Raw genomic sequence first — 27,500 nt, forward strand, 5'->3', positions numbered from 1 at the left:
GTTAAGGTAAATGAGACTGACTACTATTGAAATTTAGACGAATTATAGATGAAGTTGTACACACTTGACAAGCTACGAATATTAAAAAAAGGGCGGTAAAGTGAGAATGTAAGTCAAGTATTGCACTATAACCTGAAAATAAATCCTTTGCCACTAATGTTTAGTCTTTATAACAGTAAAAAACAGGACAGTTGGAGTTAGTTAATGTTTCAGTTTGAAACTATAAATTGCCGTCTCAATTTGTCACTGCATTTCAGTGTATTGTGTGTTTTTATCTCTTTATGTGCTTCATAGAGAAAGAAGGAATCTTTGAGTGGAAGCTGTTAAAGAAATGGAAGAGGAGTATTTGAAGCCCATTCGTCTGGTAAAGCTGGTTAATCGCTTGGAATTTGTCATTTTTACTTCTTTCATCAGCATGTGGTATGCACAGACATTATCCCACTAAATAACCACTTTTCACTCTTTTCCTCCCTTCTTCTCTGACCCCTTTTGTCATCTCTCCATCCACTGGAAGATATTTATTCGTTGTGTGACTATTTCTGGCGTAACAGAAGAGTTATGGACAGAGGAGAATAAGAGTGCTTTGGATCAATTTATTGTGGACACCTCTGTCACAACTGTGGTGGTCTACAAGGACACCTATGGCAGGCTGCGGGTGGAGTACTCCATGCCCTTACCGGTACAGCACACTTTCCTTTCCACTTTCAATTCTTCATCAATTTTAATTTTAGTTAGTTTAATATCCAGGTAATTGCATGTGACTTGTAGCCAAAGGAAAATCGTGTGATTTTTCAATGGCTGGGAATATAGGGAATGTTGTCCACCTGTTGTCTGAGAAGCTGGGGGGTTCTCCTCTCCTCCTTTACGTTTCATTTTTTAAAATTTGACTCCCTCTTTGTGTTCTTGTTCTGTTTCTCTCTACCTCCACACCTAAAAATTTTTTTTGTAGGGACAGATGGTTGAGCAGCTGTCCTATTTTAGCCGCATGCCAGGATCCATAATCACAGCAGAGACGTTTGATGCGGTCATACAGTTTGGCACAGTGCGGGGCAACCCCAGCCTGAGACTGCTTCATGACATGACCTGTTTGCATGCCCCCTCAGTTGCCCTCAGCACTTACAGAGAGAAAAGCATCAAGGACAACTATACCAACACCATGCACTGCTACCTCCTTAACCTCACAGGTGGGTACCGCAGAGGAAAAAAAAAAAAGAGACAGTTGACTGTTAAACTACACTAGTTTAAAAAACAGAAATAAACAAATCAATAAATTAAAAACAACAGCAGTCTTTTCACTTTCAGGCAACTATTCATGTATCTTAGATGAAACTAGACTTCTGTCCATTGAAAAGACCAATAGATTTAGTATTTTCTGTTCGTGTTGCTGAAAGTACAGCTGCTTCTGATGACTTTAAAAATGTAGGACATTCAGATTTGGGGTGGAATGGATAGATTCCTGGTTCCCTGGTTTGTATTTACAGGTTATTATTAAAAATGTATCTCTACCAGAAACCTAGTATTTCCCTAGATGATAAGACTAACATGATATATTCCTGACAGAAATCCTTTTTTTTCTTTTTTTCTTTTTTCTTTTTTATATAACACAATTATTAGTCGAATCAAAGGCTGAGATAGTTTTAAATTGTGGGTTTACAGCATAAGTACGTAAATGGAGGACAAAGGATTTTTTTTTATAGGCCCTGGTATACAGGTTCCACTGTATACCAAGATGATAAGCAAGAAATCATGAAAAGCACAAGAGATGCTCTGCAATCAGCTTCAATTGGTGCAATGTTCACAGGACTGACCATCAGAAATTTTCACAGAGCGACATGCACACATACTTCAGTGTAATATTTTATGTGAAATTATTTTTGAACAGATGAGGTGTATAAGAAGGCGGGCAACACAGTCCTATACATCCCAATGGAAGGCCTGCAGTGCCGCCCTGAGGAGGCCATCAAGAATAGGAAGCTGGTACAGAGAATGGAGAGTAAGCCTGAGGAGCTGTGTGTGTGTATGTGTGTGTGTGTGTGTGTGTGTGTGTGTGTGTGCGTGTGCGTGTGCGTGTGCGTGTGTGTGCGTGCCACTCACAGACTTCTGGTCTTTGACTGTCTTGTGTCTCAGACTGTAGAGCTTTTATTGAATGAGGCGCTGGGCTCGTAACCCTTCACCTGCATCAATCCAAATTGTTCATTGTTTTTTTTGTATTCTACTTTTTGTTCACTTATCATTTTTCTTTTTCAATGTCTCGCCTCAAATCCATTAATTTATTCCAACATTTCCTTAGTTATACTTACTGGTTTTTACATCATTCAAACCTTTGCTGTTCTTTGTTCCCACATTCTTTCTGTTTTTTCTCTTGTTCTAACTCTTAATCTTTCCTTTTATCCTTATTCTGCAATCTTCTGTAATTTCCCTTTAGAAAGTCCTCCATCTATTTAAAAAAAAAAAAAAAAAAAAAACCACAACAAAAAATCTCTTATCTATTTATCCATCTATCCACTCACTTGTTCTTCCTGTTTTAGTTGTCCTCCTCCACTGGACAGATCAGATCAGGGAGCTACTGAATGCCCAAGAAGTAACGAAGATGGGGGACAACTGTGGTCCGCTGCAGGAGATAACCTTCTGGAGGAGTCGCTCTGACAAGCTGTTGGACATCAGCCAACAGCTGCAAAAGCCATCGGTCAGGCAGATCCACAACATCCTGGAGCTCTCCAAGTCTCTGTATGTAGAGCGCTTCTACAGACTGACTGAGGAAATACAGGTACAGGAAGTCTGCAAGTCTCAAGTCTAAAATCATTTCTTAACAAAGGTGTATTGTTGCAAGATGTAGTACTTTCAGGCCACCACCAGACTGTGGTGCTGCTCATTGCAGGACTGTATCTGTGCTACCCACCAGCTTTTGTTAACATAACATTAAGTGTAATGATAATAATAAATCATATTTCCTTGAAACTGTGTTCCCCAGGATTGCTCTCTGCAGGCTCAGTCAAACCTGTCCTTCCTGTCTATACTGAAGGAGCCCTGTGAAGAGTTTTCTAAGCTCAAGCCAAGCCAAGCTGCTCCTAAACTGCGACACATTGTCAGGCTCATACGCTTCATCTGGGTCAACTCCGAACACTACACCAGTGATGGGAAGATCAGTGGTCTCTTCCGCAAGGTAGCTGCATTTAAAAACATCAGAGTGATGGGGAGTAGTGCACTCACACCAGGTCTCTTTTATTGACCCAATTTGCTCTCTCTATTACTTCCATCACTCCCACACACATGCACTATACATACAGTGTACATGCATAGACACACGCTGTAAACCACCTCAATATTTCTGACCAAAATTTGAAGACAATTAATAGATGTGCTGCTTCAAGGACCTTCCACAGAGAAGTCTGTGGAGCAACATTAACCGATAACCTTTCGGTGTGAGAACATCTCCTCAGTTGTAGTTCAGCTCTCCAGCTGGATTAGATTTTTGTTTTGTTCTGATAAGGTATGATCACCACTGAAACCCCCTCCCAATCATCCTTTTCATTACCAACTGTATTCACTTCAGTTGACAGTTCCAAAGACCCAAGGAAAATGTTCAACCTCAAATCATTTGTATAATTATCACCATCGTCCGGTTCCCTGTTGTATTACTTTTGTTTTTCTCACTCTTTTATGTGTCTACATTTTGATATTTTCCTCAACTTCTGTCTCTTACCAAGACTGTGAAAAGGAGAAATTAAGTTGGGAAGAAGGATTTCAGCAGAAATGTATCATTGTACCTGGCAACTGACTCTTTCAGTCTAGGGGTTCAAGCTTATGAATGTGATCCATTAGCCTGGCGAAGACATATTTGCTGGCTGCTAAAAGGACATTAGGTAGCAAATCCACATCCAAACTCAAGGCCAGTTTACAATGTTATGATGTGGGTTTTGCATATAAGTGACTTGTTGGATAAATAGATCACATAATAAATGTGAATTTTCTGTCTGTATTTTGGTCTCCCAATACTTATTATGCCAAGTGTTTGTTTTCTGCTCTTGTAGATGAGTGATGAGATCATCCGCCTGTGCTGCCAAAGCATCTCTCTGGACAGGATCTTTGAGGGCTATGTTTTATCCAGCAAGCAAAACCTCAATGATTGTATCCAGTGCTGCCTGACCTGGAAGGAAATATACCTGTACGAAGCAATGATGCACCACAGGTAGGAGAAATTTCAACTGTTTAGGGCCCCAATGAACTGGGTAGCCAAGGGAGTTTAAAAGTCTTAAGTCTTAAATTGTCAAAAGCGAACGTCTTTGATTTCAAATATCGTAATTCACTGCTTCATGTGGTTTGGTGCAAAATTGAATTGATATTTAGTTGAGGCAAAGTTGTTAAGTTGGGCAAAATTTCATTGTGGCTATGGTAGTCAGTGCTGAAATAGACACATAATGAGCAGTGATAAACAATAGCCTTGATTTGGAAGGTTGGAAGACTGTGTATAACTAAGTAGTGTTTCACAGAGGTAGATCAGAGTCACCCTGTGTGATTAGTTTGCTGTCAGTGTAATGGTCTCTTTACTCCTGTTTCTGACTCTCCATCCCCTCTCCCCTTTCTCTGTCCTCTTTTTCTCATTTTCAGGCATTCTTCAGAAGGCTGGATCCTGGACTATAGCAATTTTTTTGTGGTGGTTGATGCTTTCATTCAGAGGTTCAGAGACCTGCTAGAGGTGAATTTTTCCCTTGCTCACATATTGACAGACATTAACACATGTGCATGCTACAACTCTGTAAATTCCTGCTGTTGAAATTCATGTCAGACCATGTTACCACACCTGTAAACAAATGCTGAAACCAATGCAAAAGTTGCCTTTAAACAATGCTTTCAACAGTGTTCTGTCAAACCTCCAATGCACTGAACATGATGTCGAGGCCACATGGCACTCTCTGCTGGATTCATGTAATTGTTATAACTTCTAAGATGAATGGTCAGTGTGACATAGGAACACAAGAGGAAATGTCAAATGGAATGTGATATGTGTTGTTCTCATTGAGATTTAAACATATTTGTAAAATACAGTATAAGGATAACCTTTTTTTTTTTTTTGGCTTACTTTTCTCATTTTGTTTCCGTTTTGTCTTCATATTTTTAACATCTACCTGCCTATTTGTGCATATCATCCAATATAAATCAAAAGGATATGACATCCAATATAATTAGGCTTTAACAGTCTTCAGTAATTCCACTTTTTTTTTTTTTTTTTTGTGTTGATACAGTATGTATTGTTTGCTATTTGGGATATATTATTTTCTCTTGCCCTCTCTCAGATATGTGACTGCCAGCATGAGTTTGCCCGTTGGGAGGATGGTCAGCAGAGGACTGTGCCAATCTTCAGCGGTTCCCAGGGACCAGAGTTCACCCGGTCCCTCCTGGAGATAGAGGGCAACTTCCACCGTGGACTACAGAACCTACGCTCTGTTGGCGACGGCATGCTTGATGTCGAGAACAACGCATGGTGCAATGAATTCAACAAGTAGGTCTATTGCTGTTTAAGATATTCAAGCTAAGACTAGATAAAATAGTATGAAAGTCTTCCACCAATACCTGAAAAAGTATCAGTTGTTCCAATGTTACTTGTACATGCTCACATGCTAAGCAAGATTTTTAGTTATTCTTTGGCTTTAGCTGCTGTCAGTGTGTGTATGTGTGTTTGCTTTACTGTTTTAGTGTGCTCTTTATTAATTAGCTGATCATCGTGCACGTGTGTTCATGTGTGGATATGTTCTTCCGTGTATGCACAGGTTTCGTGCATTGATAAAGGACCTGGAAATGATGATGCAGAACCTGATCAATTCCGTTTTTAAGACAGTGAAGACAGTGACGGAAGGAGCGCGACTTCTGGACATTTTTAGGCCTATGTCTTCTCGAGAGGTGTCTCTCACAAAGACACACACACACAACCACACAAACAAGCATACATTCAAGTCCTCCACTAGCTCTCACCTCTTACCCCCATACAATTTATCTACTCATTCACTTCCATCCGATCTTCTCCATCCCAGGGCATTAAGCGCACTATAGAAGAGAAAGCAGATGAAGTGCACATCATCTTTGACAGGGAGCTCAAAATAGTCAACAAGGAGCTGAACCGGAAGACAAGGTCTTATCATGACCATATGCCCAAGATAGCAGGCCAGGCCCACTGCGTGAGGGACCTCAGACAGCGGATAGACAGATCCATGGAGGTAAATCCATTAGATTTCACAGTTATCTATTTCTTTTAGTCTTGACACAGACCAATTACTATTACTTGTGTGCAAAATAAAGACCCTCCTTCCTCCTTTGTTCTATTTTGTTGCCCTCCAGGTGCTTGAGAAGATCCACTTCATGCCTCAGTCATACAACCGCAAGCAAGTGGTTTACACCTATGGTCAGATGGTCCAGGTTATGGATGAGTTTGTGAGGAAGAGTTTCAGTGAATGGAACCAGAGTCTGGATGGGCAGTACATCAAGAGACTGGAGCAGTCACTCATGGTGCGCTGCAAGGACAGTTCCGCCAAGCTGGACATCAATTTTGACAAGTGGGTCACACAAACTCATCTGACATACAAGAGACACAAAGCATTCTCATGAAGCTACAATATACATTCACATGGTGTCTTACACTGCATACTGTCATCTGTGTACTTGTTACATACACTAATCTACACCCATACTTTTGTGTGTTAACTCCGCATCCATGGCCACACAGGAGGGATGAATATACTGTCACCATCAGCTACAGAGATGCTGATACAGAGATATGCTCTTAAACAATATATTCAAGTAGAAACTAAACTGTCTGTGTTTTGTTGTCCAGGAACTTGTTGAACCTGTTCTCTGAGATTGACTACTGGGATCGACTAAAGTTTGAGATCCCCCAGTGTGTTACTGACATTTACCAGAACAGGGAGGACCTCAGAGGCCTGCGGGAGAGAGTACTGCTGCTGGTCAGGAACTATAACAGGTCTGACACACACACACACACACACACACACACACACACAGAAGAGGAGAACAAACATACATGCAACACTGATTAATGACTGATTGTAATCATCAAAATGTATCAATGTGCATTTAGCTTCCTTCTGTACTTGGAACTTTTTACAATCAAATAGGGCTGAGATGATTTTAGGATGTAGGCAACAGTCATGGTAAGCTGGTGTCTATCTGTCTGTGTGGAGGATTTTTAGTGATAATGGGTTGTGGGTTATATAATTTGTACACTTTCCTGATGTCATTTTGTGGTAGAGTGTCAGTAGGGAGTCCTGATCGTCCACTGACTGCTATTGTCCTTTGGTGATTGTATTTTTTGTGTTGCACAATGAACATATTCGAATACAATCTTTTTAGACTGTTCTGTAATTAATAACCTGGATACAAACAGTCATACACTCATATTTAGAACTATCACGTGGGACAGACTTGCCTACAAAAACCCCTTTGCAGCATTGTAACCAAACAACAAGCCTGCTACAAATATTGAAGTATGTTTCATCATGATGCAAAAAAGCTTTTACACGGGATTCAAAGTAAAAGCACACATCTACATGTACATTGAAACTCACACATTCTACTCAATCAGTTAACAAAACACAATAATATTTATTTAATGCTCTTTTGACGTGTGTGTGTGTGTGTGTGTGTGTGTGTGTGTGTGTGTGTGTGTGTGTGTGTGTGTGTGTGCTTGTGTCTGTGTGTCTGTGTGTCTGTGTGTGTGTGTGTGTGTCTGTGTGTGTGTGTGTCTTAGGATCATTGAAATGCTGTCTCCTGATGAGTTGGGGCTGTTTCGGGAGCGAATTCATTTAATGGATAAGAAGATTCAGCCGGGGCTGAGTAAGCTTCTGTGGTCAACTAAAGGAACTTCTAACACCTTTGTCCGTGACTGTCTCCTGCATGTTGACAAGGTTGTAACACACAGTTCACAGTTCTTATGGGATACGAGTTATATATGATCTATTTCAGACTGGCAGCAGTGATGGCCTATAGGGTAGAAAAGTGGGTGACTGGAGAAGTCAGATCCCTTAACTGGCAGGAAAGATGTGTTTGGCAAAAGTCATTTTCAGTTTACCTTAGAAAATGGACACATGTTTGACAGATCTTTGTTCAGGCAGTATGTTCCAGAGAACAGGACCAAATTTATTACAGGCAGCCTTACCTGATATGGAAGCAGTAAGAATACCACATTGGGCTGTAGTCATTGAGCCTCTCCTCTCCTCTTCTCTCCTCTCCTCTCCTCTCCTCTTCTCTCCTCTCCTCTCCTCTCCTCTCCTCTCCCCTCCCCTCCCTTCCTCTCCCCTCCCTTCTTTTCCTCTCCTCTCTCATTACACTCCAGGTCCAACTGATAGTTGATGGTTACAAAGTATCCAGTCTATGCATCTCCAACCTCTGTCACAAGATCAGTGAAACGTTGCTGGTTAGACTGGATGGAAAGACTGTGTACAGGTAAAACGGTTATGTGGTTTCTTCTATACTGTGTAAATACACAAAATGAATTAAATAAAGTCTGCAGATATTAGTTATTATATTTCAAGCCACATGTTATTACTTATTTCAGACATATTCATTAATTACATCAAACAGTGTTAAAGTAAAAATTTCATTTTATTTCAAAAAGAACATAACTTCTCTGTACTCTTCTTATGAATTTGTTCATTCATTCAGTTCAGATATAGTAACCAGAAAAACAACAGTTATTTGAACAGGCCCTGGTTGCATCTTGGGTGTTATTCTTGTTGTTATTCTTAGGAACCTGGAGTTTGAGGATGACCAGAAGGCTCACCAGCAGAGCAAGCTCAAAATACTGCAGTCAGCACACCAGGATATTGTTGATACCATGAGCTGCATCTATAACATCTTCTCTAATGATGGACCTGAGGTCTGTGCTGTGTTTTTCTGTCATTCATTCAATGTTAGTTGCATTCCAGCAGAAATGTTCCTAAGTTCTAACAGTAATCTGTTAGATTCAAAAGATTATAATTATTATTAGGATTATTATTTTAGACTTTAAGATGTTTAGAGGATAGAGAAGCAAAATGATTTACTTACAACTGTAACATTCACCCACTTAAGTTGTTGCTCTAGTTATTAAAAGAGAGTAGTAGTAAAAAAAAAAATACATGGTCAACTATATTAAAGGAAATAAAAGATGTCTGGAAAAAACTGAATTAAGGACCATCAGCTTTCAAAAACATTGTAATCTGTATCTATTCGGCAGCATGTCTTTTTTCTTATTGAGAACCAGTTTTACTCAGCCTTTTGTATCTTTCATTTTATGACAGGTGTAGCTCATTTTGCACTGCCATGTCATGTGTGTATATTTTTACCATGGTGTTTAAGGTCCAGGAGCACTGGGTGACCTACACAGAGAAGGTGGACCACATGGTAGAGGAAGCTCTTCGAAGAAACATCAAACACTCCATGAAGAAACTATCCAGGGCCATCAATGGCGACAGCAAGACGTCACCTAATCCCTTGTTCAAAGTCCTGGTAGCACTTCGCCAAGCAACTCCCCAAACCACACCAAAGGTACCAGCAACCACTCATAGTCCAGTTAGGTCATGTGATAATGACTTGTTCTCTTCTCTCTACACTACACTGTGTCTGGATATGTCCAATATACGCTGAACTTCACACAAGGCACAATTGTATTGTATTACATTAACTGCAGGACTCTACTCAATAGATAAATTAGACTGCAGTCAACATAAATGTTTGGTCCTCTTTCTCATGCACCCTTTTTCTGTCACATGCATACTATGATGGCATCCGTATTACTGGAGAAATTATTTGTTATTATGTCTTGGGGGATTCCTTAACACAAAGCTTGTGCTATACAAATTACTAACAGGCCACAAGATGTATTGAGTGGCTTTGGTTGCTGACGCCAGAGAAAGCAATGCAGGTCTTACCTGAATACCAGAGAGTCTGAGTCATGCTCCATAATGTAGCCTCACTTGAACACCATGGCGGGAGCCCGGCCTTGTCCTCCTCTGGTCTCTTGCCAATGGATGAGCAAAGTCAAACCATAACCATGTAGCACCTCTACTGTGATAAACTCATAAAAATGTCCCCCAAAATAAAATCCTTTAACTTGACCTGTTGACAAATCAATACATGGCAAGTGTGCAGAGAACACCATGCTTGATAATTGCATTTGTGTGTCCTTCCTCCACTCTCTCTGCCCTCTGACAGGCTCATATTAGATAAGACCCATTTTCTTAACTTTCAGCAGCCAATGAATAGGACAAATTACATCCTGTGACCAAGACAGTACACTCAGTATACTATATAAATTGTCTTGACAGCAGTGTGTGATTGTGTGTCTGTCTCTGTGTTGACAGGTTGAGTTCTCCCCGACACCTGCAAAGCTTGCTCAGATAGTGAACATTATGCCTCAGCTCATCAGCACCATCTCAGAATTTAAACGACTACCTGACCTTCTCTCCGGCAAGCACTCACAGTCGAATCCCATACACATCAACATTGGTTGGAAACATGTTCATTAATTTTATTTTTACTACATTTTCCAAGAATGAATACCAGTGTGTACACCATGCTGAGCAAATCTAGACGTAATGTGTATATAAAATCCTTGTAAAGTATGGAATTACAGACTGTGATTACTAAGAAGTTGTATATGTATGTATATGTGACCATGCTTATCTGTCTGTGCTTGTACTCCGTTGTCACCCTGGTCGTCTTTCATCCTTCAGAGCAAGATGAGGAGATAAGGAAGATTCAGGCTGCAGTTGCCACAGGGATGACAGCCAACGCCAGCCACCTGCAGGCCTATCTAAAGACCTGGGACAAATACAGGGACATCTGGGAGATCAACAAAGACTCCTTTATACAACGATATCAGAGGCTAAACCCACCAGTCACTTCTTTTGATGCAGATATACACAGGTACTGTGCAATGAAAACAAATTGTTAAAAATCATTCTTTAAGATGTTACTGCAGCTGAGTCTGTTAAAAACACTCATTCACATAGATCCATATTCTAATTGTGTTTGTTTTTATTTATTTCCATATCCCAAGTGAACTTCTGTTTCATTTTGTCATAAAACATCCTTTAAAAGTTGTTGTTTACCATAATGAAGCATGCAGTGTCTCTACTGTGTCATGTCCACTCTCTGGTTCACCCCCAGATACACAGAAAAGGCCAACAGTGTTCAACAGGAGGAGACAGTATTGAACGTTGGGTTCGTCATGCTGGACTGTTCACCACTCAAGTCCTCCTTGGTGCAGCACTGCAGTGAATGGCAAACTAAGTTCACTCAGCTGCTCAGCCACATTGCCAGCACCCGCCTCAAAGAACTTCATGCCTCCCTGCACGACAATGCCAACAGGTGGGGAGTCAAGTCATAGCAGTTTATTTCGTTTGTTAAGGACAGTAGAGATGACAGACAATGAGGAAAGGAGAGCTCTAAAAAAGTCCCTGGCTGGCCTTGAACTGAGGATGTTCCAGTTCAGGTTCTTTAGCTATGGGGTCACCCCGAAAGCACTTTTTTTAAAGTTTGTTTTTAAATACGTAAGGGTAAAGGTACGTAAAGGTGGCAGGTTGACGAAGTGTGGACGGAGTATCAAGAGAAAGAAACCATTCCTGATTCCTTCATAATCCTCTGACGATTCTGTCCCAAATGCTATCTCCACAGTCCACACAGAGTGTACACAGTAGTTGGAGCACCTGCTCATGAAATAGGCTAAGAAGGTGAATACAGATGAGAAATATTAATGATTCATGTAACTTATCCTGATCTATTCAGTCACTGAGTGAAATGTGAAGATGAAGGGAATAAGAGATGGTAAAGGAGGAGAGGAAAAGGGAAAGGGATATGCTTTTTCCTGTAAACATTTGAGATGTGTATTGTGCTAAAGGAGGTGTGGCTCTTTGTTGTGTATTTTTCTATGTGTGTGTTTAGGCTGAGACAACCCCCCCAGACGCTGGTTGAGCTTGGTGATAGCCTGAAGCTCTTGGAGACTCTCCAGGGAGATTTAGCCAAGATAGAAGCTCAAATTCCTCTCATCCACGAACAGTTTGCTATCCTGGACAAATATGAGGTCCCAGTGGAACAGGCTGTAAGTACCTTGTTCATTAATAAACAACAAAAATATATACATATACACCAAACATGATACAGGATGCTACATACACATATTGTGTATCGGTGTTTGTGAATTTGTAACAGTCAATAACTGTGACCTTATTGTTCTGTTAATATCCGTGTATTATGTCAAGTTTGCTCTCTCAGACATTCAATTAGTGAAACAATGTGCTCACTATCGCTCTTATAATTTATTTAGAACCAAGTAAAATACAGACACATATTTCGTGCTACTGGTTGCAGTAATCGTGCAGGTATGAATAGAGAGAAATTTTACATTTGCTCACTCAATATAGACAGGACATAATAGCAAGAATTTATAAGCATTGATGAATCTCGTTGAATCAAGACCAACTTATTGACTGTTCAACCACCCTGAAGAAAACTAATGAAATTTGTAGGATTTTGTACACCTTCAGCAGAATACAGACATTGTCAAAACTCTGACTCCTCTGATAGCTATGGGTACTGTCTACACATGAACAAACAGTCAGAAAAACATTATTTCTCATCATTATGCCACTGGGTTTACCCACAGGTGCAGGATATGCGTGAGGTGCTGAATGGGGAGTGGGTGTGGTTCCAGCGGGTGCTGATTGACAGTGAAATCATGCTAGAGAAGCACAAGGAGAAATTTAAGAACAGCCTCATCCTGTCCTCTGAGGAGTTAAAGAGGAAGGTCAAGACCACTGTTGAGGAGTTCAACAGCACAGGTCACACACTCTTTCTCTTACTCTCTCTCACACACTCATGTACATTATTATAAATACGGTCTGTGCACTTTACCATTGCTCTGTTTCCATCTGTCCTGTATCTAATCTGTTCTTACCCCTGATGATGTTGCTCTCCTTGTTATTGTGTAATAGAAGTGGCTGATATGGATTAAACCTTCTATCATAATTTTACACAAAATATCGATTTACTTTATACTGTGACATTTATTGAAAATCCAAACTACACTAATGGTCTAAACATAAAAAACAAGATGGGAATTCCTTTGTGAATTTATTAAATACAAACAAATATACTTGGTTACATGACTGCAAAAATGTTTAATCCTATATATTTAAAATTTGCCATAAAGCAATCTATTAGCTCACTACTGCCTAATATAACCAGAGATATTACATGACAGATATTAGACTAGTAAACATGGTATAACAATATATTTAATGGTTAACAGTATTACATATACCAACCTGAATGTTGGGAGAATTTACATGTGTTTTATATGTTTTTAGTATTTTTGTTTTACATTTTGTATAACAGAACTGTCAGTTTGCCATCCATGGTTTGGTTTGATTTCACAACATATGCAAATCTGTTTATTGTTGCTGACCACTAAGATAAAATAGGCATTGTATAATATGTCTGCCCTTTGTTTTTGTGCTTTTGTGTGTGGACATAGGAATATGAATGTTTGTTTGTGTTTTTTCATGTTTGTGTATCTTTCTACATTTTTGCATGTGCATGTCCAGGTCCATTTCACAGTCCACTGAGCACTGAGTTGGCTTTAAAGCAAATAGCAGAGCATCGCAGCCAACTGGAGGCTCTAAAACAGGAAGAGAGCACCATCCTTCACGGGCTGGGCTTTTTCAAAATAGAACAGCCCCCTTCCAAAAGCATCTGGATGCTGGAGAAGGTCTGTCTCATAGTCCTAACATATTGTTGACTACAACATAATGAGCCATTAATTCAGAGGTTGTGAACTGTGGTGCAGTGTTTGAACATTTTTAGTGCAGTTTGCCAAATATTTGATTGCATACAGTAAAAGGAAATTGACAGAACACGAGATAGAAGAATTGACATGCAACAAAGGTCCCAGGCCGACAATGCAAGACGCATTTAATGGTTGAGCTTATGTTTGCTTGTGTCTGTATGTGTTGTACAGGACATGGACCACCTGCAGGAGGTCTGGGAGATCACACAGGAATGGAATGCCAATTGGAACATCTGGAAGGTCGGTCAGTTTGCCACACTGCAGACGGAGGACCTGGAGAGTACAGCACAGGAAATGTTCAAAAAACTCCACAAACTCAAGAGAGAACTAAAGGTCAGTTTGGCTTCCTGCATCAGGATGACAGTCATGGTTTAGCTATAATGTATTAACCTATGTCAGTTTAAGTATTGTTTCATAAAAATACATTGTACATAAATGCCAAAGCAGTACATTTAGTCATTACTGTATGTTCTAGAAACCGTATTTTGGTCATGATCTCTGGAGGAAGAACACTGAATGACACTTTGTCTTTCTAATGGATACAAAGTTAACTGCTTCTTAGTGGACTCTATTTTTAGCTTCAGACGCACAAAGTTAAATGTATTTTTAAAGTGACAGCTAAATTCATGGCCCTCCCTCAGGATGCATAAAACTTGGTGCAAATATCATCACAAAGTAGTGAGGACATTTTCTTTGATTGCAGCATAAGGAGTGGGATATAGTAGAATTCTCCAAGAGCAAGATTGACCAGTTCAAGCAGATCATCCCCCTCATTAGTGACATGAGGAACCCAGCCATGAGAGACAGGTACTGACAAAGTATTTATTTACTCTTCATATAACACCTTGTCATTTCAGTCTTACACCACACTTTCTGTCTTACACTGTAAGACATAACAGCAAAATGAATAAAAGTTACAGTCACTAGTTAATGCTTTAGAGTTCTTATTTAGAAGACTGATACCAAATGAGAGGGGTAATCTCCATGCTTAGTTTGTTGTACAGGGGAGGGTTTTACCACTTTGACTAAAAGGATGGTCATTTAGCATGTCCACATAGCATAAAAACATTACAGTGTGTTTTTTGTGCTGCTGACTCCATTCCCAGAGGACTATCCATTGGCTGCACTCTGTCCTTACTCTGAGTTAGTGGTACCACCACTAAGAAAAAAATAGATGTAATAATCTTTTTCTGAACCAGCATCGTGTCTTGCCTTGTCCTGTCCATTTTGTCTAAATTGCACCGACAAACTGCATTTGACTGGGCGAAGCACAATTTGAAATGGGAGGAAACCAAAGCCAAACAAGGATGAGTGGGTGACATTAATGGGTTATATCTGTTCTGATGTAACTTTCTGAAAGAGCTTTCCTTTGCTCACTGCGCTGGGGTAATAAATATACACAGAATTAGGTCTGATGCCGCACCATTAAACAGCCAAGAGATAACTAACAGAAAGAAACAAAGACATCCTGTACTCAGCACGCTGATTGTTATAAGAGTTGGTGAGGGTAATGAAAAAGACACGTTGAAAAACATGGCAGGGAATAAAAGGGTGTTTTTAATTTATGGTTAATATCAAATATAGCCATGTTACCTGGGTCTCGAATGAGAGCACTGCTGCTGTGATTAAAATGGAGAAGTGGAGCCAGGAAGTGTTAGCTGGCACAGATTCTGCTGTCTCTTCCCTCTCTGTTTCACTCTCCATCCCTTTCAGTGCCAGCTGTCAGTTATGTCAGTCAGTGTTCTCATGATGCTCCTGTACTTAGCTTAAAGTACAGTGGTACATCTGTCATGCCCAGATATCTCTCTATTCATATGTAGGCATTCTACAAATGTCCTAGTTTTGTATACTATTTTAGGCAGGATAAGCACACACTAGACATTTAGTACATTACAGTTGCCACAGTGTCACGGTGATTAAGAGAGACTTTATGTCCTTCAGTTCTTTAGAAAGTTGAGCATTTAGTTAAAAAATGTTAAACCTTAACTTCATATACAGTATTGCTAGATTATGAATGTTGGAGTACTGTACATTTAGTAAGCATGTGTTTGCTAATGACTAATGGTCTAAAGATAAATTAAGACATATGTTGTACAAACTGTAAAGCCCTTTGAAGCAAATTTGTGACTTGTGATTCTGGGATATATAAATAAAAATGACTTGAATTGACTTGGTAATAGTCACATGCAAGGTGGAAGACTTACTAAACTTTCAATGCCAAATTCCTTTCAGGCACTGGGAGCAGATCTGTGAAGAGCTGCAGTGCACCTTTGACCAAAAAAGTGCTGAATTCACCCTGGAGAAGATCATATCTCTGGGCCTTGACAAGTATGCTGACAAGATCTGTGAAATCACAGGAGCCGCATGCAAAGAACTCTCCATAGAGCAGGTCCAGTCTTCTTCCTCGAGTCTAGACTGATGCTTAGTGGGCATTTTTTTAACTTCTCTTGCCATTTATTTTAACCGTGATCTCACCCAGGAAATTGGTAAGCAAAGTCGGAAGTGTAAGGAACTTGCTCCCTTCCACCCCTGCTGTTCTTGGGCAGCACAGCCAGCTCATGCATCAGCCGTGCCAGTTTTATGGCCATATTTATGCACATGGAAGCACAGTGCAAAATTGTGCTGTGCCTTTCATTCAATTTGCACTCGCAATCTGCATGTAATTAGCAGCAGATTTGCTAAAACAGCAGGTAATTGGGCAATTAGAAACTGTCCTGCATTCTTGGCACATTCTGTAAGTGAAGGAGAGCCTGAATGGTGCAGTCATGTGATGGGATTTGTTTAAGATTAGCTTGCTCAGAAGAATGATTAACTTGTCAAATTCTTAAATTGAAATACTCCATAAAGTTTTAGAAGGTTTCCTCTGTAGTGGCATTCAGCCATGCCTTTTAGTAGACTCCTAATACTATTACTGATAAAACTATCCTTTTGTAAACATTACAGTGTAATGCCAGTAGACAGCAGAACTGAAAGCTAAGATTCATGGTTTCTTGTCATTGATCATCTAGTCATGAAAACGTATCATGAAGCTTGTGGAAAAGTATAAGAATAGTAATGTTGCTCCTTAATTTTGCCACCTCTCAGTGGTGTGTCCTGTCTGTTAACATTATTCTTTGTGTTTGGTACTTAAGAGTTTGGAGAACATTACCAAGACTTGGGAGGAAACATCCTTGGACATAGTGCCTTATAAAGATGAAGGCCACTACCGGCTGAGGTAAGAAAGCAAGCCGTGACTGCAGGGATGGGTGGAAGCTTCAAGAAGTCATAATCTAGCCTGAAACTCTCTTTAATTTATATGTCATAGATTTGCTTTGTCTTATTTACCTGCATTGCTATATCCCAGCGCTCAGTACAGCTCAATACTGCCATCCTGTGATGTCTCAATCTAGCTTTGTTTGTATATAGGTGCTTGTAATGTCTCTGTAGCATGGCTGTATAGAAGAGAGCATATACGATGCTGATGCCAGAATCATCTGTATGTTGGAGAAGTCCGACTTAGGGAGTGAGTGTTTGTTGTCAGCAATGAGTAAGCAGAACTGAGCTAAGCAAGCGACAACCTGGCTGATGACAGCAGGAATACCAAGGCCATCTGCTGCATATGAAAATTAATAGAGACACACCTCAGGCTCAGGCTTTTAGGAAAACTCAAGTCATTGCCACTGATTTGGCAGAGGCTGCAAGGCTAAAGCTAGCCACTGTCCCTCAGTAAACATGATGGAGAGAGGCAGGACGAAAGAGAGACACAGTAGAGGAAAGTAAGGATGTGTGAAAGGTATACAATATGAAACATAAAATCTTCTGTGAATTTAACCTCAAAAGTAAAATGAGCTAGACAAAGAACAGATATGTCAGAAAAAATATATAAATGACTGCTGTCGTATATGCATGAGGGCAAATGAGATATTTACTCAGCAATTTATCAATTTATGAACAAGCACACCAGATTTTATTTTATGAGTTGGGGGGAGAATTAAAACCTTTTTGGCAGAGGTAATAATCCTTATAAAGATGAGATTTGTTGCAAAAATTATGTAACTGCATTCGATTACACTAAACGGCACAGGTTTAACTAATAAATGGATCACTGTATACTTCACTGACTTTTTCCTCTGTGAACATGTGTCAGCGTTGCAGTCCATTATAAAAGCAATCATTAACATCATGTTTAATTCTCCCTACCTGTGTCTCACAGGGGCACAGAGGAGGTTTTCCAAGCCCTGGAGGACAACCAGGTTATTCTGTCCACAATGAAGGCTTCTCGGTTTGTAAGAGCCTTTGAGCGAGAGGTGGACTCCTGGGAACGCCGGCTGTCCCAGGTGCTGGAAGTCATTGAGATGGTCCTCACTGTGCAACGCCAATGGATTTATCTGGAGGTAGAGGAAACACCTACATACTATGTCATAGGATTTATTGGTACACATGGAAATTAATTATTTTATGATTTTGATTGTCTTTGAATATTCATCATTCAATGAAGTACACATTGTTTATCTGCTGTGGTCGTTGGTTTATTTTGGTAAATGTGATGATTAATTGTTGGATTCTTGGAGCACATTTAGGACACAGTATAATTATATTATTGCTTTTTATATTAAATACGTCTGTGCAGTCTGCACTCAAAGGAAGGCCATCTGGCTGAAAAATCTAAACTGATTGAAGTATCATTTCAGTTGAGTGCAATCCTACTGATGATTTTTGCTCATCTCTTTCACAGTTCTCTGATTTATTCCTGTTATCAATTTATTAAACCATCACTTACAATTAACCTCTTTCTACTACCTTACCTTGTTCTCTGTCACTCTCCATTTTCCTTTTTTTTCATCCCTCTAGATCATTTTCCAGGGAAAAGACATCAGGGAGCAGCTGCCTCGGGAGTGCAAAGAATTTGAAGATGTTAGTTTGAGTTGGAAAATCATCATGAGCCGACTTCATGAGGATAACAACGCCTTACAGGGAACACACCACCCCGGTATAACAACACTCTTCATGTTTCTTTAAAGAACATAATGTTATCAAAACTGCACATGGTCAGACTGTCAGATTTTCCTCTGTGTCTTAGAGGTGTGGGGAATGAGAAAAATCACTCTTTCAGTTTTAACCAAATTTCTTAAATGATCAATTTGGTGTTGGTCACGTGTAAGATATTTTTTAATGATCCATGCACAGGCTAGTATAGTAGTAATACTACAAATAATACCAGCAAGACTTACATAAGTGATGAATAACTGGAATAGGAATCTTATAATCTATAAATAAATAAAGAATCTCTGCAGTGACAGGCATTTCTGTGCCAGGAGCTCACTGCACAGAAATAGCAATGCCTTTAACAAGAGCAAGCTGCTCCCAGGAATAAGGAGCCACCTTGTGGTGACAACATTGCTCAGAACTTTAACATACAAAGTCTGATGCATACAACTTTGCCTACACTAAATTGTTGTTGTAACAGCAACAACATGAATTATTGAGCATGATGCAGTTTTAACCATCAAGCTAGAAAATTACTGAACACTTGAACAGCAGAGCTAAAAAAAAAAAAACACTCGACAGAATTACTTACTTGGCCATGAATTTCCCCCAGGGGATAAATAAAGTATCTATCTATCTATCTATCTATCTATCTATCTATCTATCTATCTATCTATCTATCTATCTATCTATCTATCCATCTGTCCATCTATCCATCCATCCATCCATCCATCCATCCATCCATCTATCATAAAGACGCACACAAGGAAAAATAACACATAGCACATCCCCACCCTGGATCTAGACTATAAACTACAAACGTACTCATGTAACGAAACTTCAGAGGCCACGCTGCTCCTCACAGCCAATACAAACGTGCCCTTTGAGAGCAAAAGAATATGACTAATATAAAATTAGGTCTATTACCTGATCACCCATTTGTACAATCAGCCTTAAAGACTTGTGTTGTATGTCAGCTGTATTTTGTGAAATTAGTTTTGTGATAGGTGTACAGCTATTTTGAAATGTGTCTCATATTTCAACAGGAAAATCACGTGGTTAAAGAATAATTTAGAAGGATGTTGTGAGTTAAGAAAAATAATTGTGATGATGAAGTCCACATGAATAAATGTCTTGTTATTGTAAATAAATGAATAAAAACAATATTTAGAATTTAGTGAGGCCTACAGTCAGCTTCCCCTCTCTGTCCTCCAGGCATGCTGGAGAAGTTGTCAGAGATGAGCAACAAACTGGAGGACATCCAGAAGGCTTTGGATATGTACCTGGAGACCAAGAGGCAGATATTCCCAAGATTCTACTTCCTGTCCAATGATGACATGTTGGAGATCCTTGGGCAGTCACAGAACCCACAAGCCATGCAACCCCACATGAAGAAGTGTTTCGACAACATCAAGAGCTTGCGCATTGAAAAGGCAGGAAAACTTGATAATCAAAGGCACACACACACTCAGTAGCCACTGCTACACTTCTGTGAAAGAGTAACTTAAGGCCATTTTGGTTATGATGAGATGACTAAACCTGACATTTTTCATTACTTACTTTAGCTGACGTTCTACAATATGCAGCAATGCACACAAAACACCATCAAAAAACCTGATATTTTATTTATGCATATCATATAACAGAAATAATACTGTAATGTGAGCACTCCACTGGTTCACCAGCCATGATTCAAGAATATGAAACCTTTTTTTATGACTGACTCTTTTGCTAAGTGACTGGTGCAATCTTATTTTGTAGCATTCATCTTGCTCTTATTAGATAACATATGACTACATTTATTTCCATGTTTAAACAGCTGTTTTCAGATTAAATGGATGTAGATTTGAATGGACCAGTACATACAGAATGCTGCCACTGTGTATGTGTGTCTTCTATAGGTGGGCATCAAACAAGACGCCATTGGGATGTTCTCTGCTGATGGGGAGTATATTGCGTTCCTCCCGTCAGTGCAACTGAGCAAACCTGTGGAGGTACAGCAGTAATGATGATGATGATGATTGTGATCATGGTGATAAAGGTGTTAATAATGATGAATCTGAGTGAAGTCACAATAATACTGGTGATAATGAATATAATATAGCTTTATGGTGGAGAATGGTGGAAAGTTAGCACCATTTTGTTTTGTGTGACTGTAGGTTTGGCTGTGTGATGTTGAGAAGGCCATGCGTAACACACTGAAGGATTGTCTGAGGGACTGCCTTGCAGCTCTGAAGAAGATGACATCACAGAGAGACAAATGGGTCAGAGACTGGCCAGGACAGGTACATTTATCTTTTTTTTCCCTCTTTAATTGTCTTTCCTGCTTTTGCATCTTCACCCATCGTGAATGTTGACTGACACTGATGCAGTGATATATTTTTGATTGTCTCTGATGGTCATAAAAATAAGCTGCATTTTAAGGCAATGCAAATGGGTTTCTTTTTTTTTTTTTTTTTTTATTTATTTTAGTTGAAAACTAATTGCTCTTTCCCCTTTTCTCCCTGTATAGCCTGATGTCTAATAAAGTTCGAAACAGTAGTATTTCAATGTAAAAATAGGCTTTAAAAAAAGCTAGTGGATTCCCTGAATTCAAGCATTCATTTTTCTTAAATGTGTATTCTTCCCGTTTTAGATGCTGGTCACAGCCAGTCAGATCCAGTGGACTACTGATGTCACAAAATCGCTCATTACCAGCAAAGAGAGAGCTGACAAGTCCTCCCTTAAGTCCCTGAAGAAGAAACAGGTTTGATTGACTTTTTAAACTAATCTTTTATTAACCTGTGTGAAAATAGGACATTGAAATTTTTTTTTCTGTGAATTCACTCATGATTTGTTTACGCACCAGTATGTCTCCATACAGCAAGCTTAAAGTTCTGTATTCAGTGTTTGTGTGATTCTAGGTATCTGAAATGTTTCTCTTGCGTCGTGTGTGTGTTACGGTGTAGATTTTATGTGTATTCAATGTTTTGTGATTCAGTTAGCCTTGATATGTTACAATCAATGTGTCAGCCTTTTTGGCAGCAAGGATAGGCAACATAATGATGATAAGAATTGACAGGCTTCAACAAACTCTTGACCCTTTGCTGTAACTGTCTTTGTTCCTCAGGTTAACATGCTTCGCTGCTATTCAGAGACCATCCGTGGCAACCTGTCCAAAGTCCTGCGTCTGAAGATTGTAGCACTGGTCACAGTGGAGGTTCATGCTCGGGATGTGATTGACAAGCTGGCCAAGGCAGGCTGCAATGATGTCAATGCCTTTGAGTGGCTCTGCCAGCTGCGACTATACTGGGAGAAGGTATGCTCTGAGAGTAAGCAAGTAAAAACAACAGACAGAGATTGTATGAAGAAAAAGGAAATGATAGCATTTTTGTAAAGCCACAATTTCATGCATCATTCATGCATAATTTTAGCTATAATGTTTTTATATATACTCAATACTTCTCCATTAACCTATATTCTCTCTGTGTTTCAAATTTTCCATATTAACAGCATTTCTCTCTTCCACTCAGTTTGCTGACCTGTCTAATGACAGCAAGAGATCAGTTTTGCAGAAGGCCAATAAAAATACCCGCTTGTCCATTTTTAATGTTTTGTTTGTTCTCATAACAGGATGTGAATAATTGCATAATCCGACAGACCAACACGTGTTTCAAGTATGGCTATGAGTACCTGGGCAACTCTGGGCGCCTCGTCATTACTCCGCTTACTGACAGGTCACAATCAATCATCCAGTCAATAAGTGCACTAATTAACATATGCATCTACATATCAATCAATTAGTTAATTAATTAATTGTTATATCAACGTTAAGTATCACACAAACAATTCATGACCAAACCCTACATATATATAATTCTCACAGTTTGACTTTGTTACATGTTACAGGTGTTACATGACCCTGACCACAGCACTCCATCTCCACCGAGGGGGCTCTCCTAAAGGCCCAGCTGGTACTGGAAAGACAGAGACAGTAAAAGACTTAGGCAAAGCCCTAGGCATGTATGTCATTGTAGTCAACTGCTCTGAAGGACTTGACTACAAATCCATGGGACGCATGTACTCTGGTCTGGCACAGGTACGGAGGAGGGGGAGTGTGATGACGATGAAGTCAACCAAAATTTTGGATATTTCCCACTGCGTCTCTCTGTGTAATTCAACATTTAAATAAGTATGTATTTCATTGTGTCCACCCTGAACAGACAGGAGCATGGGGATGCTTCGACGAGTTCAACCGTATTAACATCGAGGTGTTGTCGGTGGTGGCCCAGCAAATCCTCTCCATCTTATCTGCCCTCTCAGCTGGACTGTCCAAGTTCCTTTTTGATGGACAGCACATACGTCTGGTGTGGTCATGTGGCATCTTTATCACCATGAATCCCGGTAAGTCAACACAAATGTGTAAATGCGTACACTCCATTTTATGTTGCCATATCTTGGTGGAAGAATTGACATTTGAATCATACAGAGGACATATAGAGACAGAGTGGATTACGTTGCTGAAACAATTTGAGACATTTTAAATTGATGTTTTGAAATTTTTCTGTCATGAAATTGTAATTGTAATATCTTATAGGTTACGCTGGTCGTACTGAGCTTCCAGACAACCTTAAGTCCATGTTCAGACCAATCTCCATGGTGGTGCCAGACTCTACTCTAATTGCTGAAATCATACTGTTTGGAGAGGGCTTCAACAACTGCAAGGTACTACTACTTAAAGAAAGATGAACTGAATTGTTAAATTTATTCAGGAACATGGTAATATTGCATTACTCTGTGCAACTATGAGAAATCTCACTTCTCAGTAACAAGGCCTTGTCTGTGTAGTGGCTGAATCAGTTCTGAATATGCAATGATTTCTAAACATAGAAAAATCCACCGCGTCTTTTATGTGAAGAGCTCAGGCGGGGCCAGGGTGTCAGAGCATTACTGTGTGTTTAGTGCGTGTCACGAGTACCACCATCACATGATTCTCTGGGACCAGAGTTGTAGCTGAATTACTGCTGACTCTGCTCTTGCAGCTTCATTATACTATGTACAGTCTATGAGTGTTAATTGTTAGGGGGATAACAGAGTTGGTATGCATTAGATAAGAAGAGCTTCATGATGGTGTATGTGCTTCCTAGATGGTGTGTTTAATATCCTTATTCATGTCTTACACTTGAACATGGACACCTATTTTGCTCCTTGGAGAGTTTATCAAAATCCTACACTGCTGCCTTTCACAGACAAAGAGACACACACAAATATTAGGCTGAATCGTTCTCTTGCCATGCTGGATCCCAATAGGATCCGTAATTATGTGCCAGATAGAGAATGAGAAGTGTTAACCAAGCAGCAGTGCAAACAGCAACAGATTAAGAGTGAAACAACTCCTGATGTGAGTGGAATACTGTGGTGTGTAAAATGTATGTATTTTTCAAGCTCTGAATCTGTTATATAGATAGCAATATATAAAACATGAGGTTTGTAAACTTTTCATTTTTACCCTTTGACCATAGATCACTATTGATTTATTTTTATATAGATTTTATCAGCTGTAGTAACATAAGTCATAAGGTGCAGACCAGAGTTCTGTAAATGAATCATCCTTCCTGAGGTTGCAGATTTAATATGTACAGACATTTTCAAAATGGCTCATAACTTAATTATGTTAATGATGTGAGGATGAAGTTTGAACTGTTGAAATTGCAAAAAGAATGTAACATATAAATAAGTATTGTTCAGAACACAGTCGATTACTGTAAAAGCCATTTGCTGTAAAAATTCTTTATTTTCTATTGAATGTACAGTAGATATACAGTATATACACACATAGACACTAAACCTGCCAGCAGGCTGGGACAACTTGATTGGACGCAGCGTCGTACTAGTGTTGTCCTAGTTTCCCTGCAACATGAAGACTGCACAGACAGACCAGACCAATGTAAAACACATACTTCTCTTTTGCTTCAAGCTGGCTGATCAGATGTGTAATTTGAGGCATGTCTTTAAAGCCCACTGAGGCAGGGAATGGGAAATGATGGATTTATGTTCAGCAACATAGTTTACTGGCACACTGCCCTGTATGTCATCCTCTGGTTTATACTGCAAATTTTAATCCTATTTAAGATGACATTCGTCCTCCTCCCCCTCTCCTCCTCCTTTGTTTCTTGCTTTTCTGTCTCTGTCTTTTTGTTGCTTTATCCCTGTCTCTATCTTTGTTCTCATAGCTCCTGGCTAAGAAGGTATTCACCCTGTACTCCCTGGCAGTGCAGCAGCTGTCTCAACAGGATCACTATGATTTTGGCCTGCGTGCTCTCACATCCTTGCTTCGTTATGCTGGAAAGAAGAGGCGCTTTTGCCCCAAAGTTCCTGATGAAGAAGTAGGTCTTTCTCTCTATCTCCCTTTTGGTCCTATTTCTCTTTGTCTCACACTGTTTCACACAGAAAATGGGTTTGAGGACTTGAGAGCTTATTATGGTAGATCCCTTAAAAAACAAAACATAGACTAGAGAATATAATACATGGACATAGAATAGATAAACATAGAATAGATGTTCACTAACTTCTACAAAGAAATTAAAGTACAGACAATAAGTAAAGTTAAAGAAATTATCGGTATTAAAGCTAGGTTCAAGTCTGTGTTGTATGAACACAAACAGGTTTTGCTTGTTGTAATCTTGCCACCTGTTCATAATGACCATTAAGACATCCCTTCCTAATGGGATCCTAGTTTATGTGAAGCTAATGTGAAGCTTCAGCAGTCTGAGTTAGTCAAATCAAGTTGGCATCTCTTAGAGTTACCATAATGCTAGAATGCAAACCCGAGCTGCACTGTAATTTCTGTTTTGGCATGCTGTCTATCTAGTCAAGCTAAATCCTAGGGGAACCAGGGCCAATATTTTTTTATTGAACTAAGTGTATCAAACAACTGTCTCCTTGTCTCTCTCGATCCTCAGATCCTGTTAATGGCCATGAAGGACATGAACATTGCTAAGTTGACCTCTACTGACCTGCCACTGTTCAATGGGATCACCCAGGACTTGTTCCCAGCTGTGGAGACACCCATCATAGATTATGGCAAGGTAAATTGATCTAGTTGAAATCAGCATTCCTGCAGAGAGCAAGTGTTTTTGTAAGGTTTGCTCTGACTCTATGACAATGTTCCCTTTTTTTCTTTTTTCTGCAAAATGACAAGAAGGTTATTCCTTATCCGTGCAAGTAGATGCCAAACGAATTAGAGTTCAGCTGCAGTTATGCCCCTGTGTATGTGTGTTTGTATGCTCTCAGCACGGCACTGGAGTATAGAGATGGAGCAAACAAACAAAAAACCTAAATCTAGTGATCACTGCATTTAAAATAATGCCAATTCGCAATACTTGCACACAGTTTTTCAACATACTTGGCATATAGGTTGTTCCAAACATCTTCTGTGGATGTAGTTCATCTTTCAGTATCTTCTGTCTTGTCATGTAATCCCAGACTGGTTTCATGAGGACTCTGTGAGGGTCAGACCATCTGTTGCAGGAGTTCTTGTTCTTCTTGTTGCCTTGATTGCCTTGTTGCCTTGCCTTGTTGCCCAGTCCTGCTGTAGAATGAATCAGTCAGTTATGAAAAGGCTCCCTGGTGGTATTGCATGATGGATAAGAATCTGAACATCTTAAGCGACAAAGACTTTTGCACAGTACTGTAAATATTGATCTTTGCTTAAACCTGGTTCATCATTGTCATTATATCATAAATTTGTATATTTTATAATGCCACTCAGGGTATCCCTATCACTAACTACCTGTGTGTCTTTTTCTATCATTTTGTTGCAGTTGAGGGAGGCCATAGAGGCGGAGCTTCGTCTGAGGGGTTTGCAGGTGACTCCTTTTACCATAACCAAAGTCATCCAACTTTATGAGACCAAAAACTCTCGACACTCATCCATGCTGGTAGGCAAGACAGGCAGCGCTAAGAGTGTTACCTGGAGGACTCTGCAGAGCGCCCTCACTGCTCTGCACCATAAGGGAGTGCCTGGCTTCCAGCTGGTCCAGGTGGGTGCAGATGGAAAATAATGCACTATGATTTATTGGCTAATACTGCTGAGGTCTCACTTTGAGGGTTATATTTCAGATTTGCACAAACTGACAAATAATATCAGCCTCCATAATGAGATATTTACATTAAACTGTATTGTTTTAAATAAATAACATTCTTGAGAGGGGTCATTTCATTCTGCCTCTTTGCACCCAGAGCCAAACAAACATTAAGTGACTGGTTTGCTGAGCATGTACAGTTCACCAGTACTGCTTATTTCTTTAAAAGGGGACACGAGTTTATCTCTTCCAGTAAAACAGACACAGTCATGTTTTCTACTTACTGCTCTGGCTGTCTTCCTAATTATTTCACTCTATTTTTACCTCATGCTCTCTTTTTTTTCCTCAGTGCTCTTTGCATAATGTTTTTCTTGTGTCTCTCCTCGTGTCAGCCTCTGCTGCTCCTGGTTCTCATTATCCGGATCTCTGTTCCTCTCTATTCCCTGACTCCACTGAGCCTTCTTTTCCTGATTCTGTCCCACCCACATGTTCATGCAAACACATGTATTGAAACAGAGACACACACACACACACACACACACACACACACACACACACACACACATAGACATGAGAAACATGCTGAAACTACTTGTGAAAAGGAAAGCTAACTGCAGTATCAAGATAAGCCTATT

The 27,500-nt window shown here is 39.7% G+C and overlaps 1 protein-coding gene across 1 annotated transcript in view; it reads left to right on the top strand.

Annotated features, from left to right (window-relative positions):
• Positions 1 to 331: 331 nt before the first annotated feature.
• Positions 332 to 27,500, top strand: part of dnah2 (dynein, axonemal, heavy chain 2) — a gene marked incomplete at its 3' end in the record, with an annotated part of 34,286 nt that continues 7,117 nt past the window's right edge. The window contains exons 1-41 of the mRNA XM_087171218.1: positions 332 to 364; positions 515 to 679; positions 950 to 1,184; positions 1,883 to 1,993; positions 2,529 to 2,767; positions 2,972 to 3,163; positions 4,032 to 4,189; positions 4,609 to 4,696; positions 5,295 to 5,500; positions 5,769 to 5,898; positions 6,030 to 6,212; positions 6,334 to 6,548; positions 6,827 to 6,973; positions 7,760 to 7,916; positions 8,345 to 8,454; positions 8,758 to 8,887; positions 9,349 to 9,537; positions 10,353 to 10,497; positions 10,725 to 10,917; positions 11,161 to 11,361; positions 11,935 to 12,091; positions 12,656 to 12,830; positions 13,596 to 13,759; positions 14,009 to 14,170; positions 14,541 to 14,644; positions 16,070 to 16,226; positions 16,969 to 17,051; positions 18,030 to 18,210; positions 18,668 to 18,806; positions 20,018 to 20,235; positions 20,704 to 20,796; positions 20,962 to 21,087; positions 21,438 to 21,548; positions 21,912 to 22,100; positions 22,415 to 22,518; positions 22,691 to 22,880; positions 23,005 to 23,185; positions 23,379 to 23,506; positions 25,015 to 25,167; positions 25,744 to 25,869; positions 26,605 to 26,823. Coding sequence (XP_087027344.1) covers positions 332 to 364; positions 515 to 679; positions 950 to 1,184; positions 1,883 to 1,993; positions 2,529 to 2,767; positions 2,972 to 3,163; positions 4,032 to 4,189; positions 4,609 to 4,696; positions 5,295 to 5,500; positions 5,769 to 5,898; positions 6,030 to 6,212; positions 6,334 to 6,548; positions 6,827 to 6,973; positions 7,760 to 7,916; positions 8,345 to 8,454; positions 8,758 to 8,887; positions 9,349 to 9,537; positions 10,353 to 10,497; positions 10,725 to 10,917; positions 11,161 to 11,361; positions 11,935 to 12,091; positions 12,656 to 12,830; positions 13,596 to 13,759; positions 14,009 to 14,170; positions 14,541 to 14,644; positions 16,070 to 16,226; positions 16,969 to 17,051; positions 18,030 to 18,210; positions 18,668 to 18,806; positions 20,018 to 20,235; positions 20,704 to 20,796; positions 20,962 to 21,087; positions 21,438 to 21,548; positions 21,912 to 22,100; positions 22,415 to 22,518; positions 22,691 to 22,880; positions 23,005 to 23,185; positions 23,379 to 23,506; positions 25,015 to 25,167; positions 25,744 to 25,869; positions 26,605 to 26,823 — 6,387 coding nt within the window. The remainder of the gene's footprint in view (positions 365 to 514; positions 680 to 949; positions 1,185 to 1,882; positions 1,994 to 2,528; positions 2,768 to 2,971; positions 3,164 to 4,031; positions 4,190 to 4,608; positions 4,697 to 5,294; positions 5,501 to 5,768; positions 5,899 to 6,029; positions 6,213 to 6,333; positions 6,549 to 6,826; positions 6,974 to 7,759; positions 7,917 to 8,344; positions 8,455 to 8,757; positions 8,888 to 9,348; positions 9,538 to 10,352; positions 10,498 to 10,724; positions 10,918 to 11,160; positions 11,362 to 11,934; positions 12,092 to 12,655; positions 12,831 to 13,595; positions 13,760 to 14,008; positions 14,171 to 14,540; positions 14,645 to 16,069; positions 16,227 to 16,968; positions 17,052 to 18,029; positions 18,211 to 18,667; positions 18,807 to 20,017; positions 20,236 to 20,703; positions 20,797 to 20,961; positions 21,088 to 21,437; positions 21,549 to 21,911; positions 22,101 to 22,414; positions 22,519 to 22,690; positions 22,881 to 23,004; positions 23,186 to 23,378; positions 23,507 to 25,014; positions 25,168 to 25,743; positions 25,870 to 26,604; positions 26,824 to 27,500) is intronic.

Source organism: Seriola lalandi, unplaced genomic scaffold (assembly GCF_002814215.2).
Source record: "Seriola lalandi dorsalis isolate HSWRI2012SDOR001 ecotype SW California unplaced genomic scaffold, Sedor1 jcf7180002054979, whole genome shotgun sequence".
Taxonomy (NCBI): Eukaryota; Metazoa; Chordata; class Actinopteri; order Carangiformes; family Carangidae; genus Seriola; species Seriola lalandi.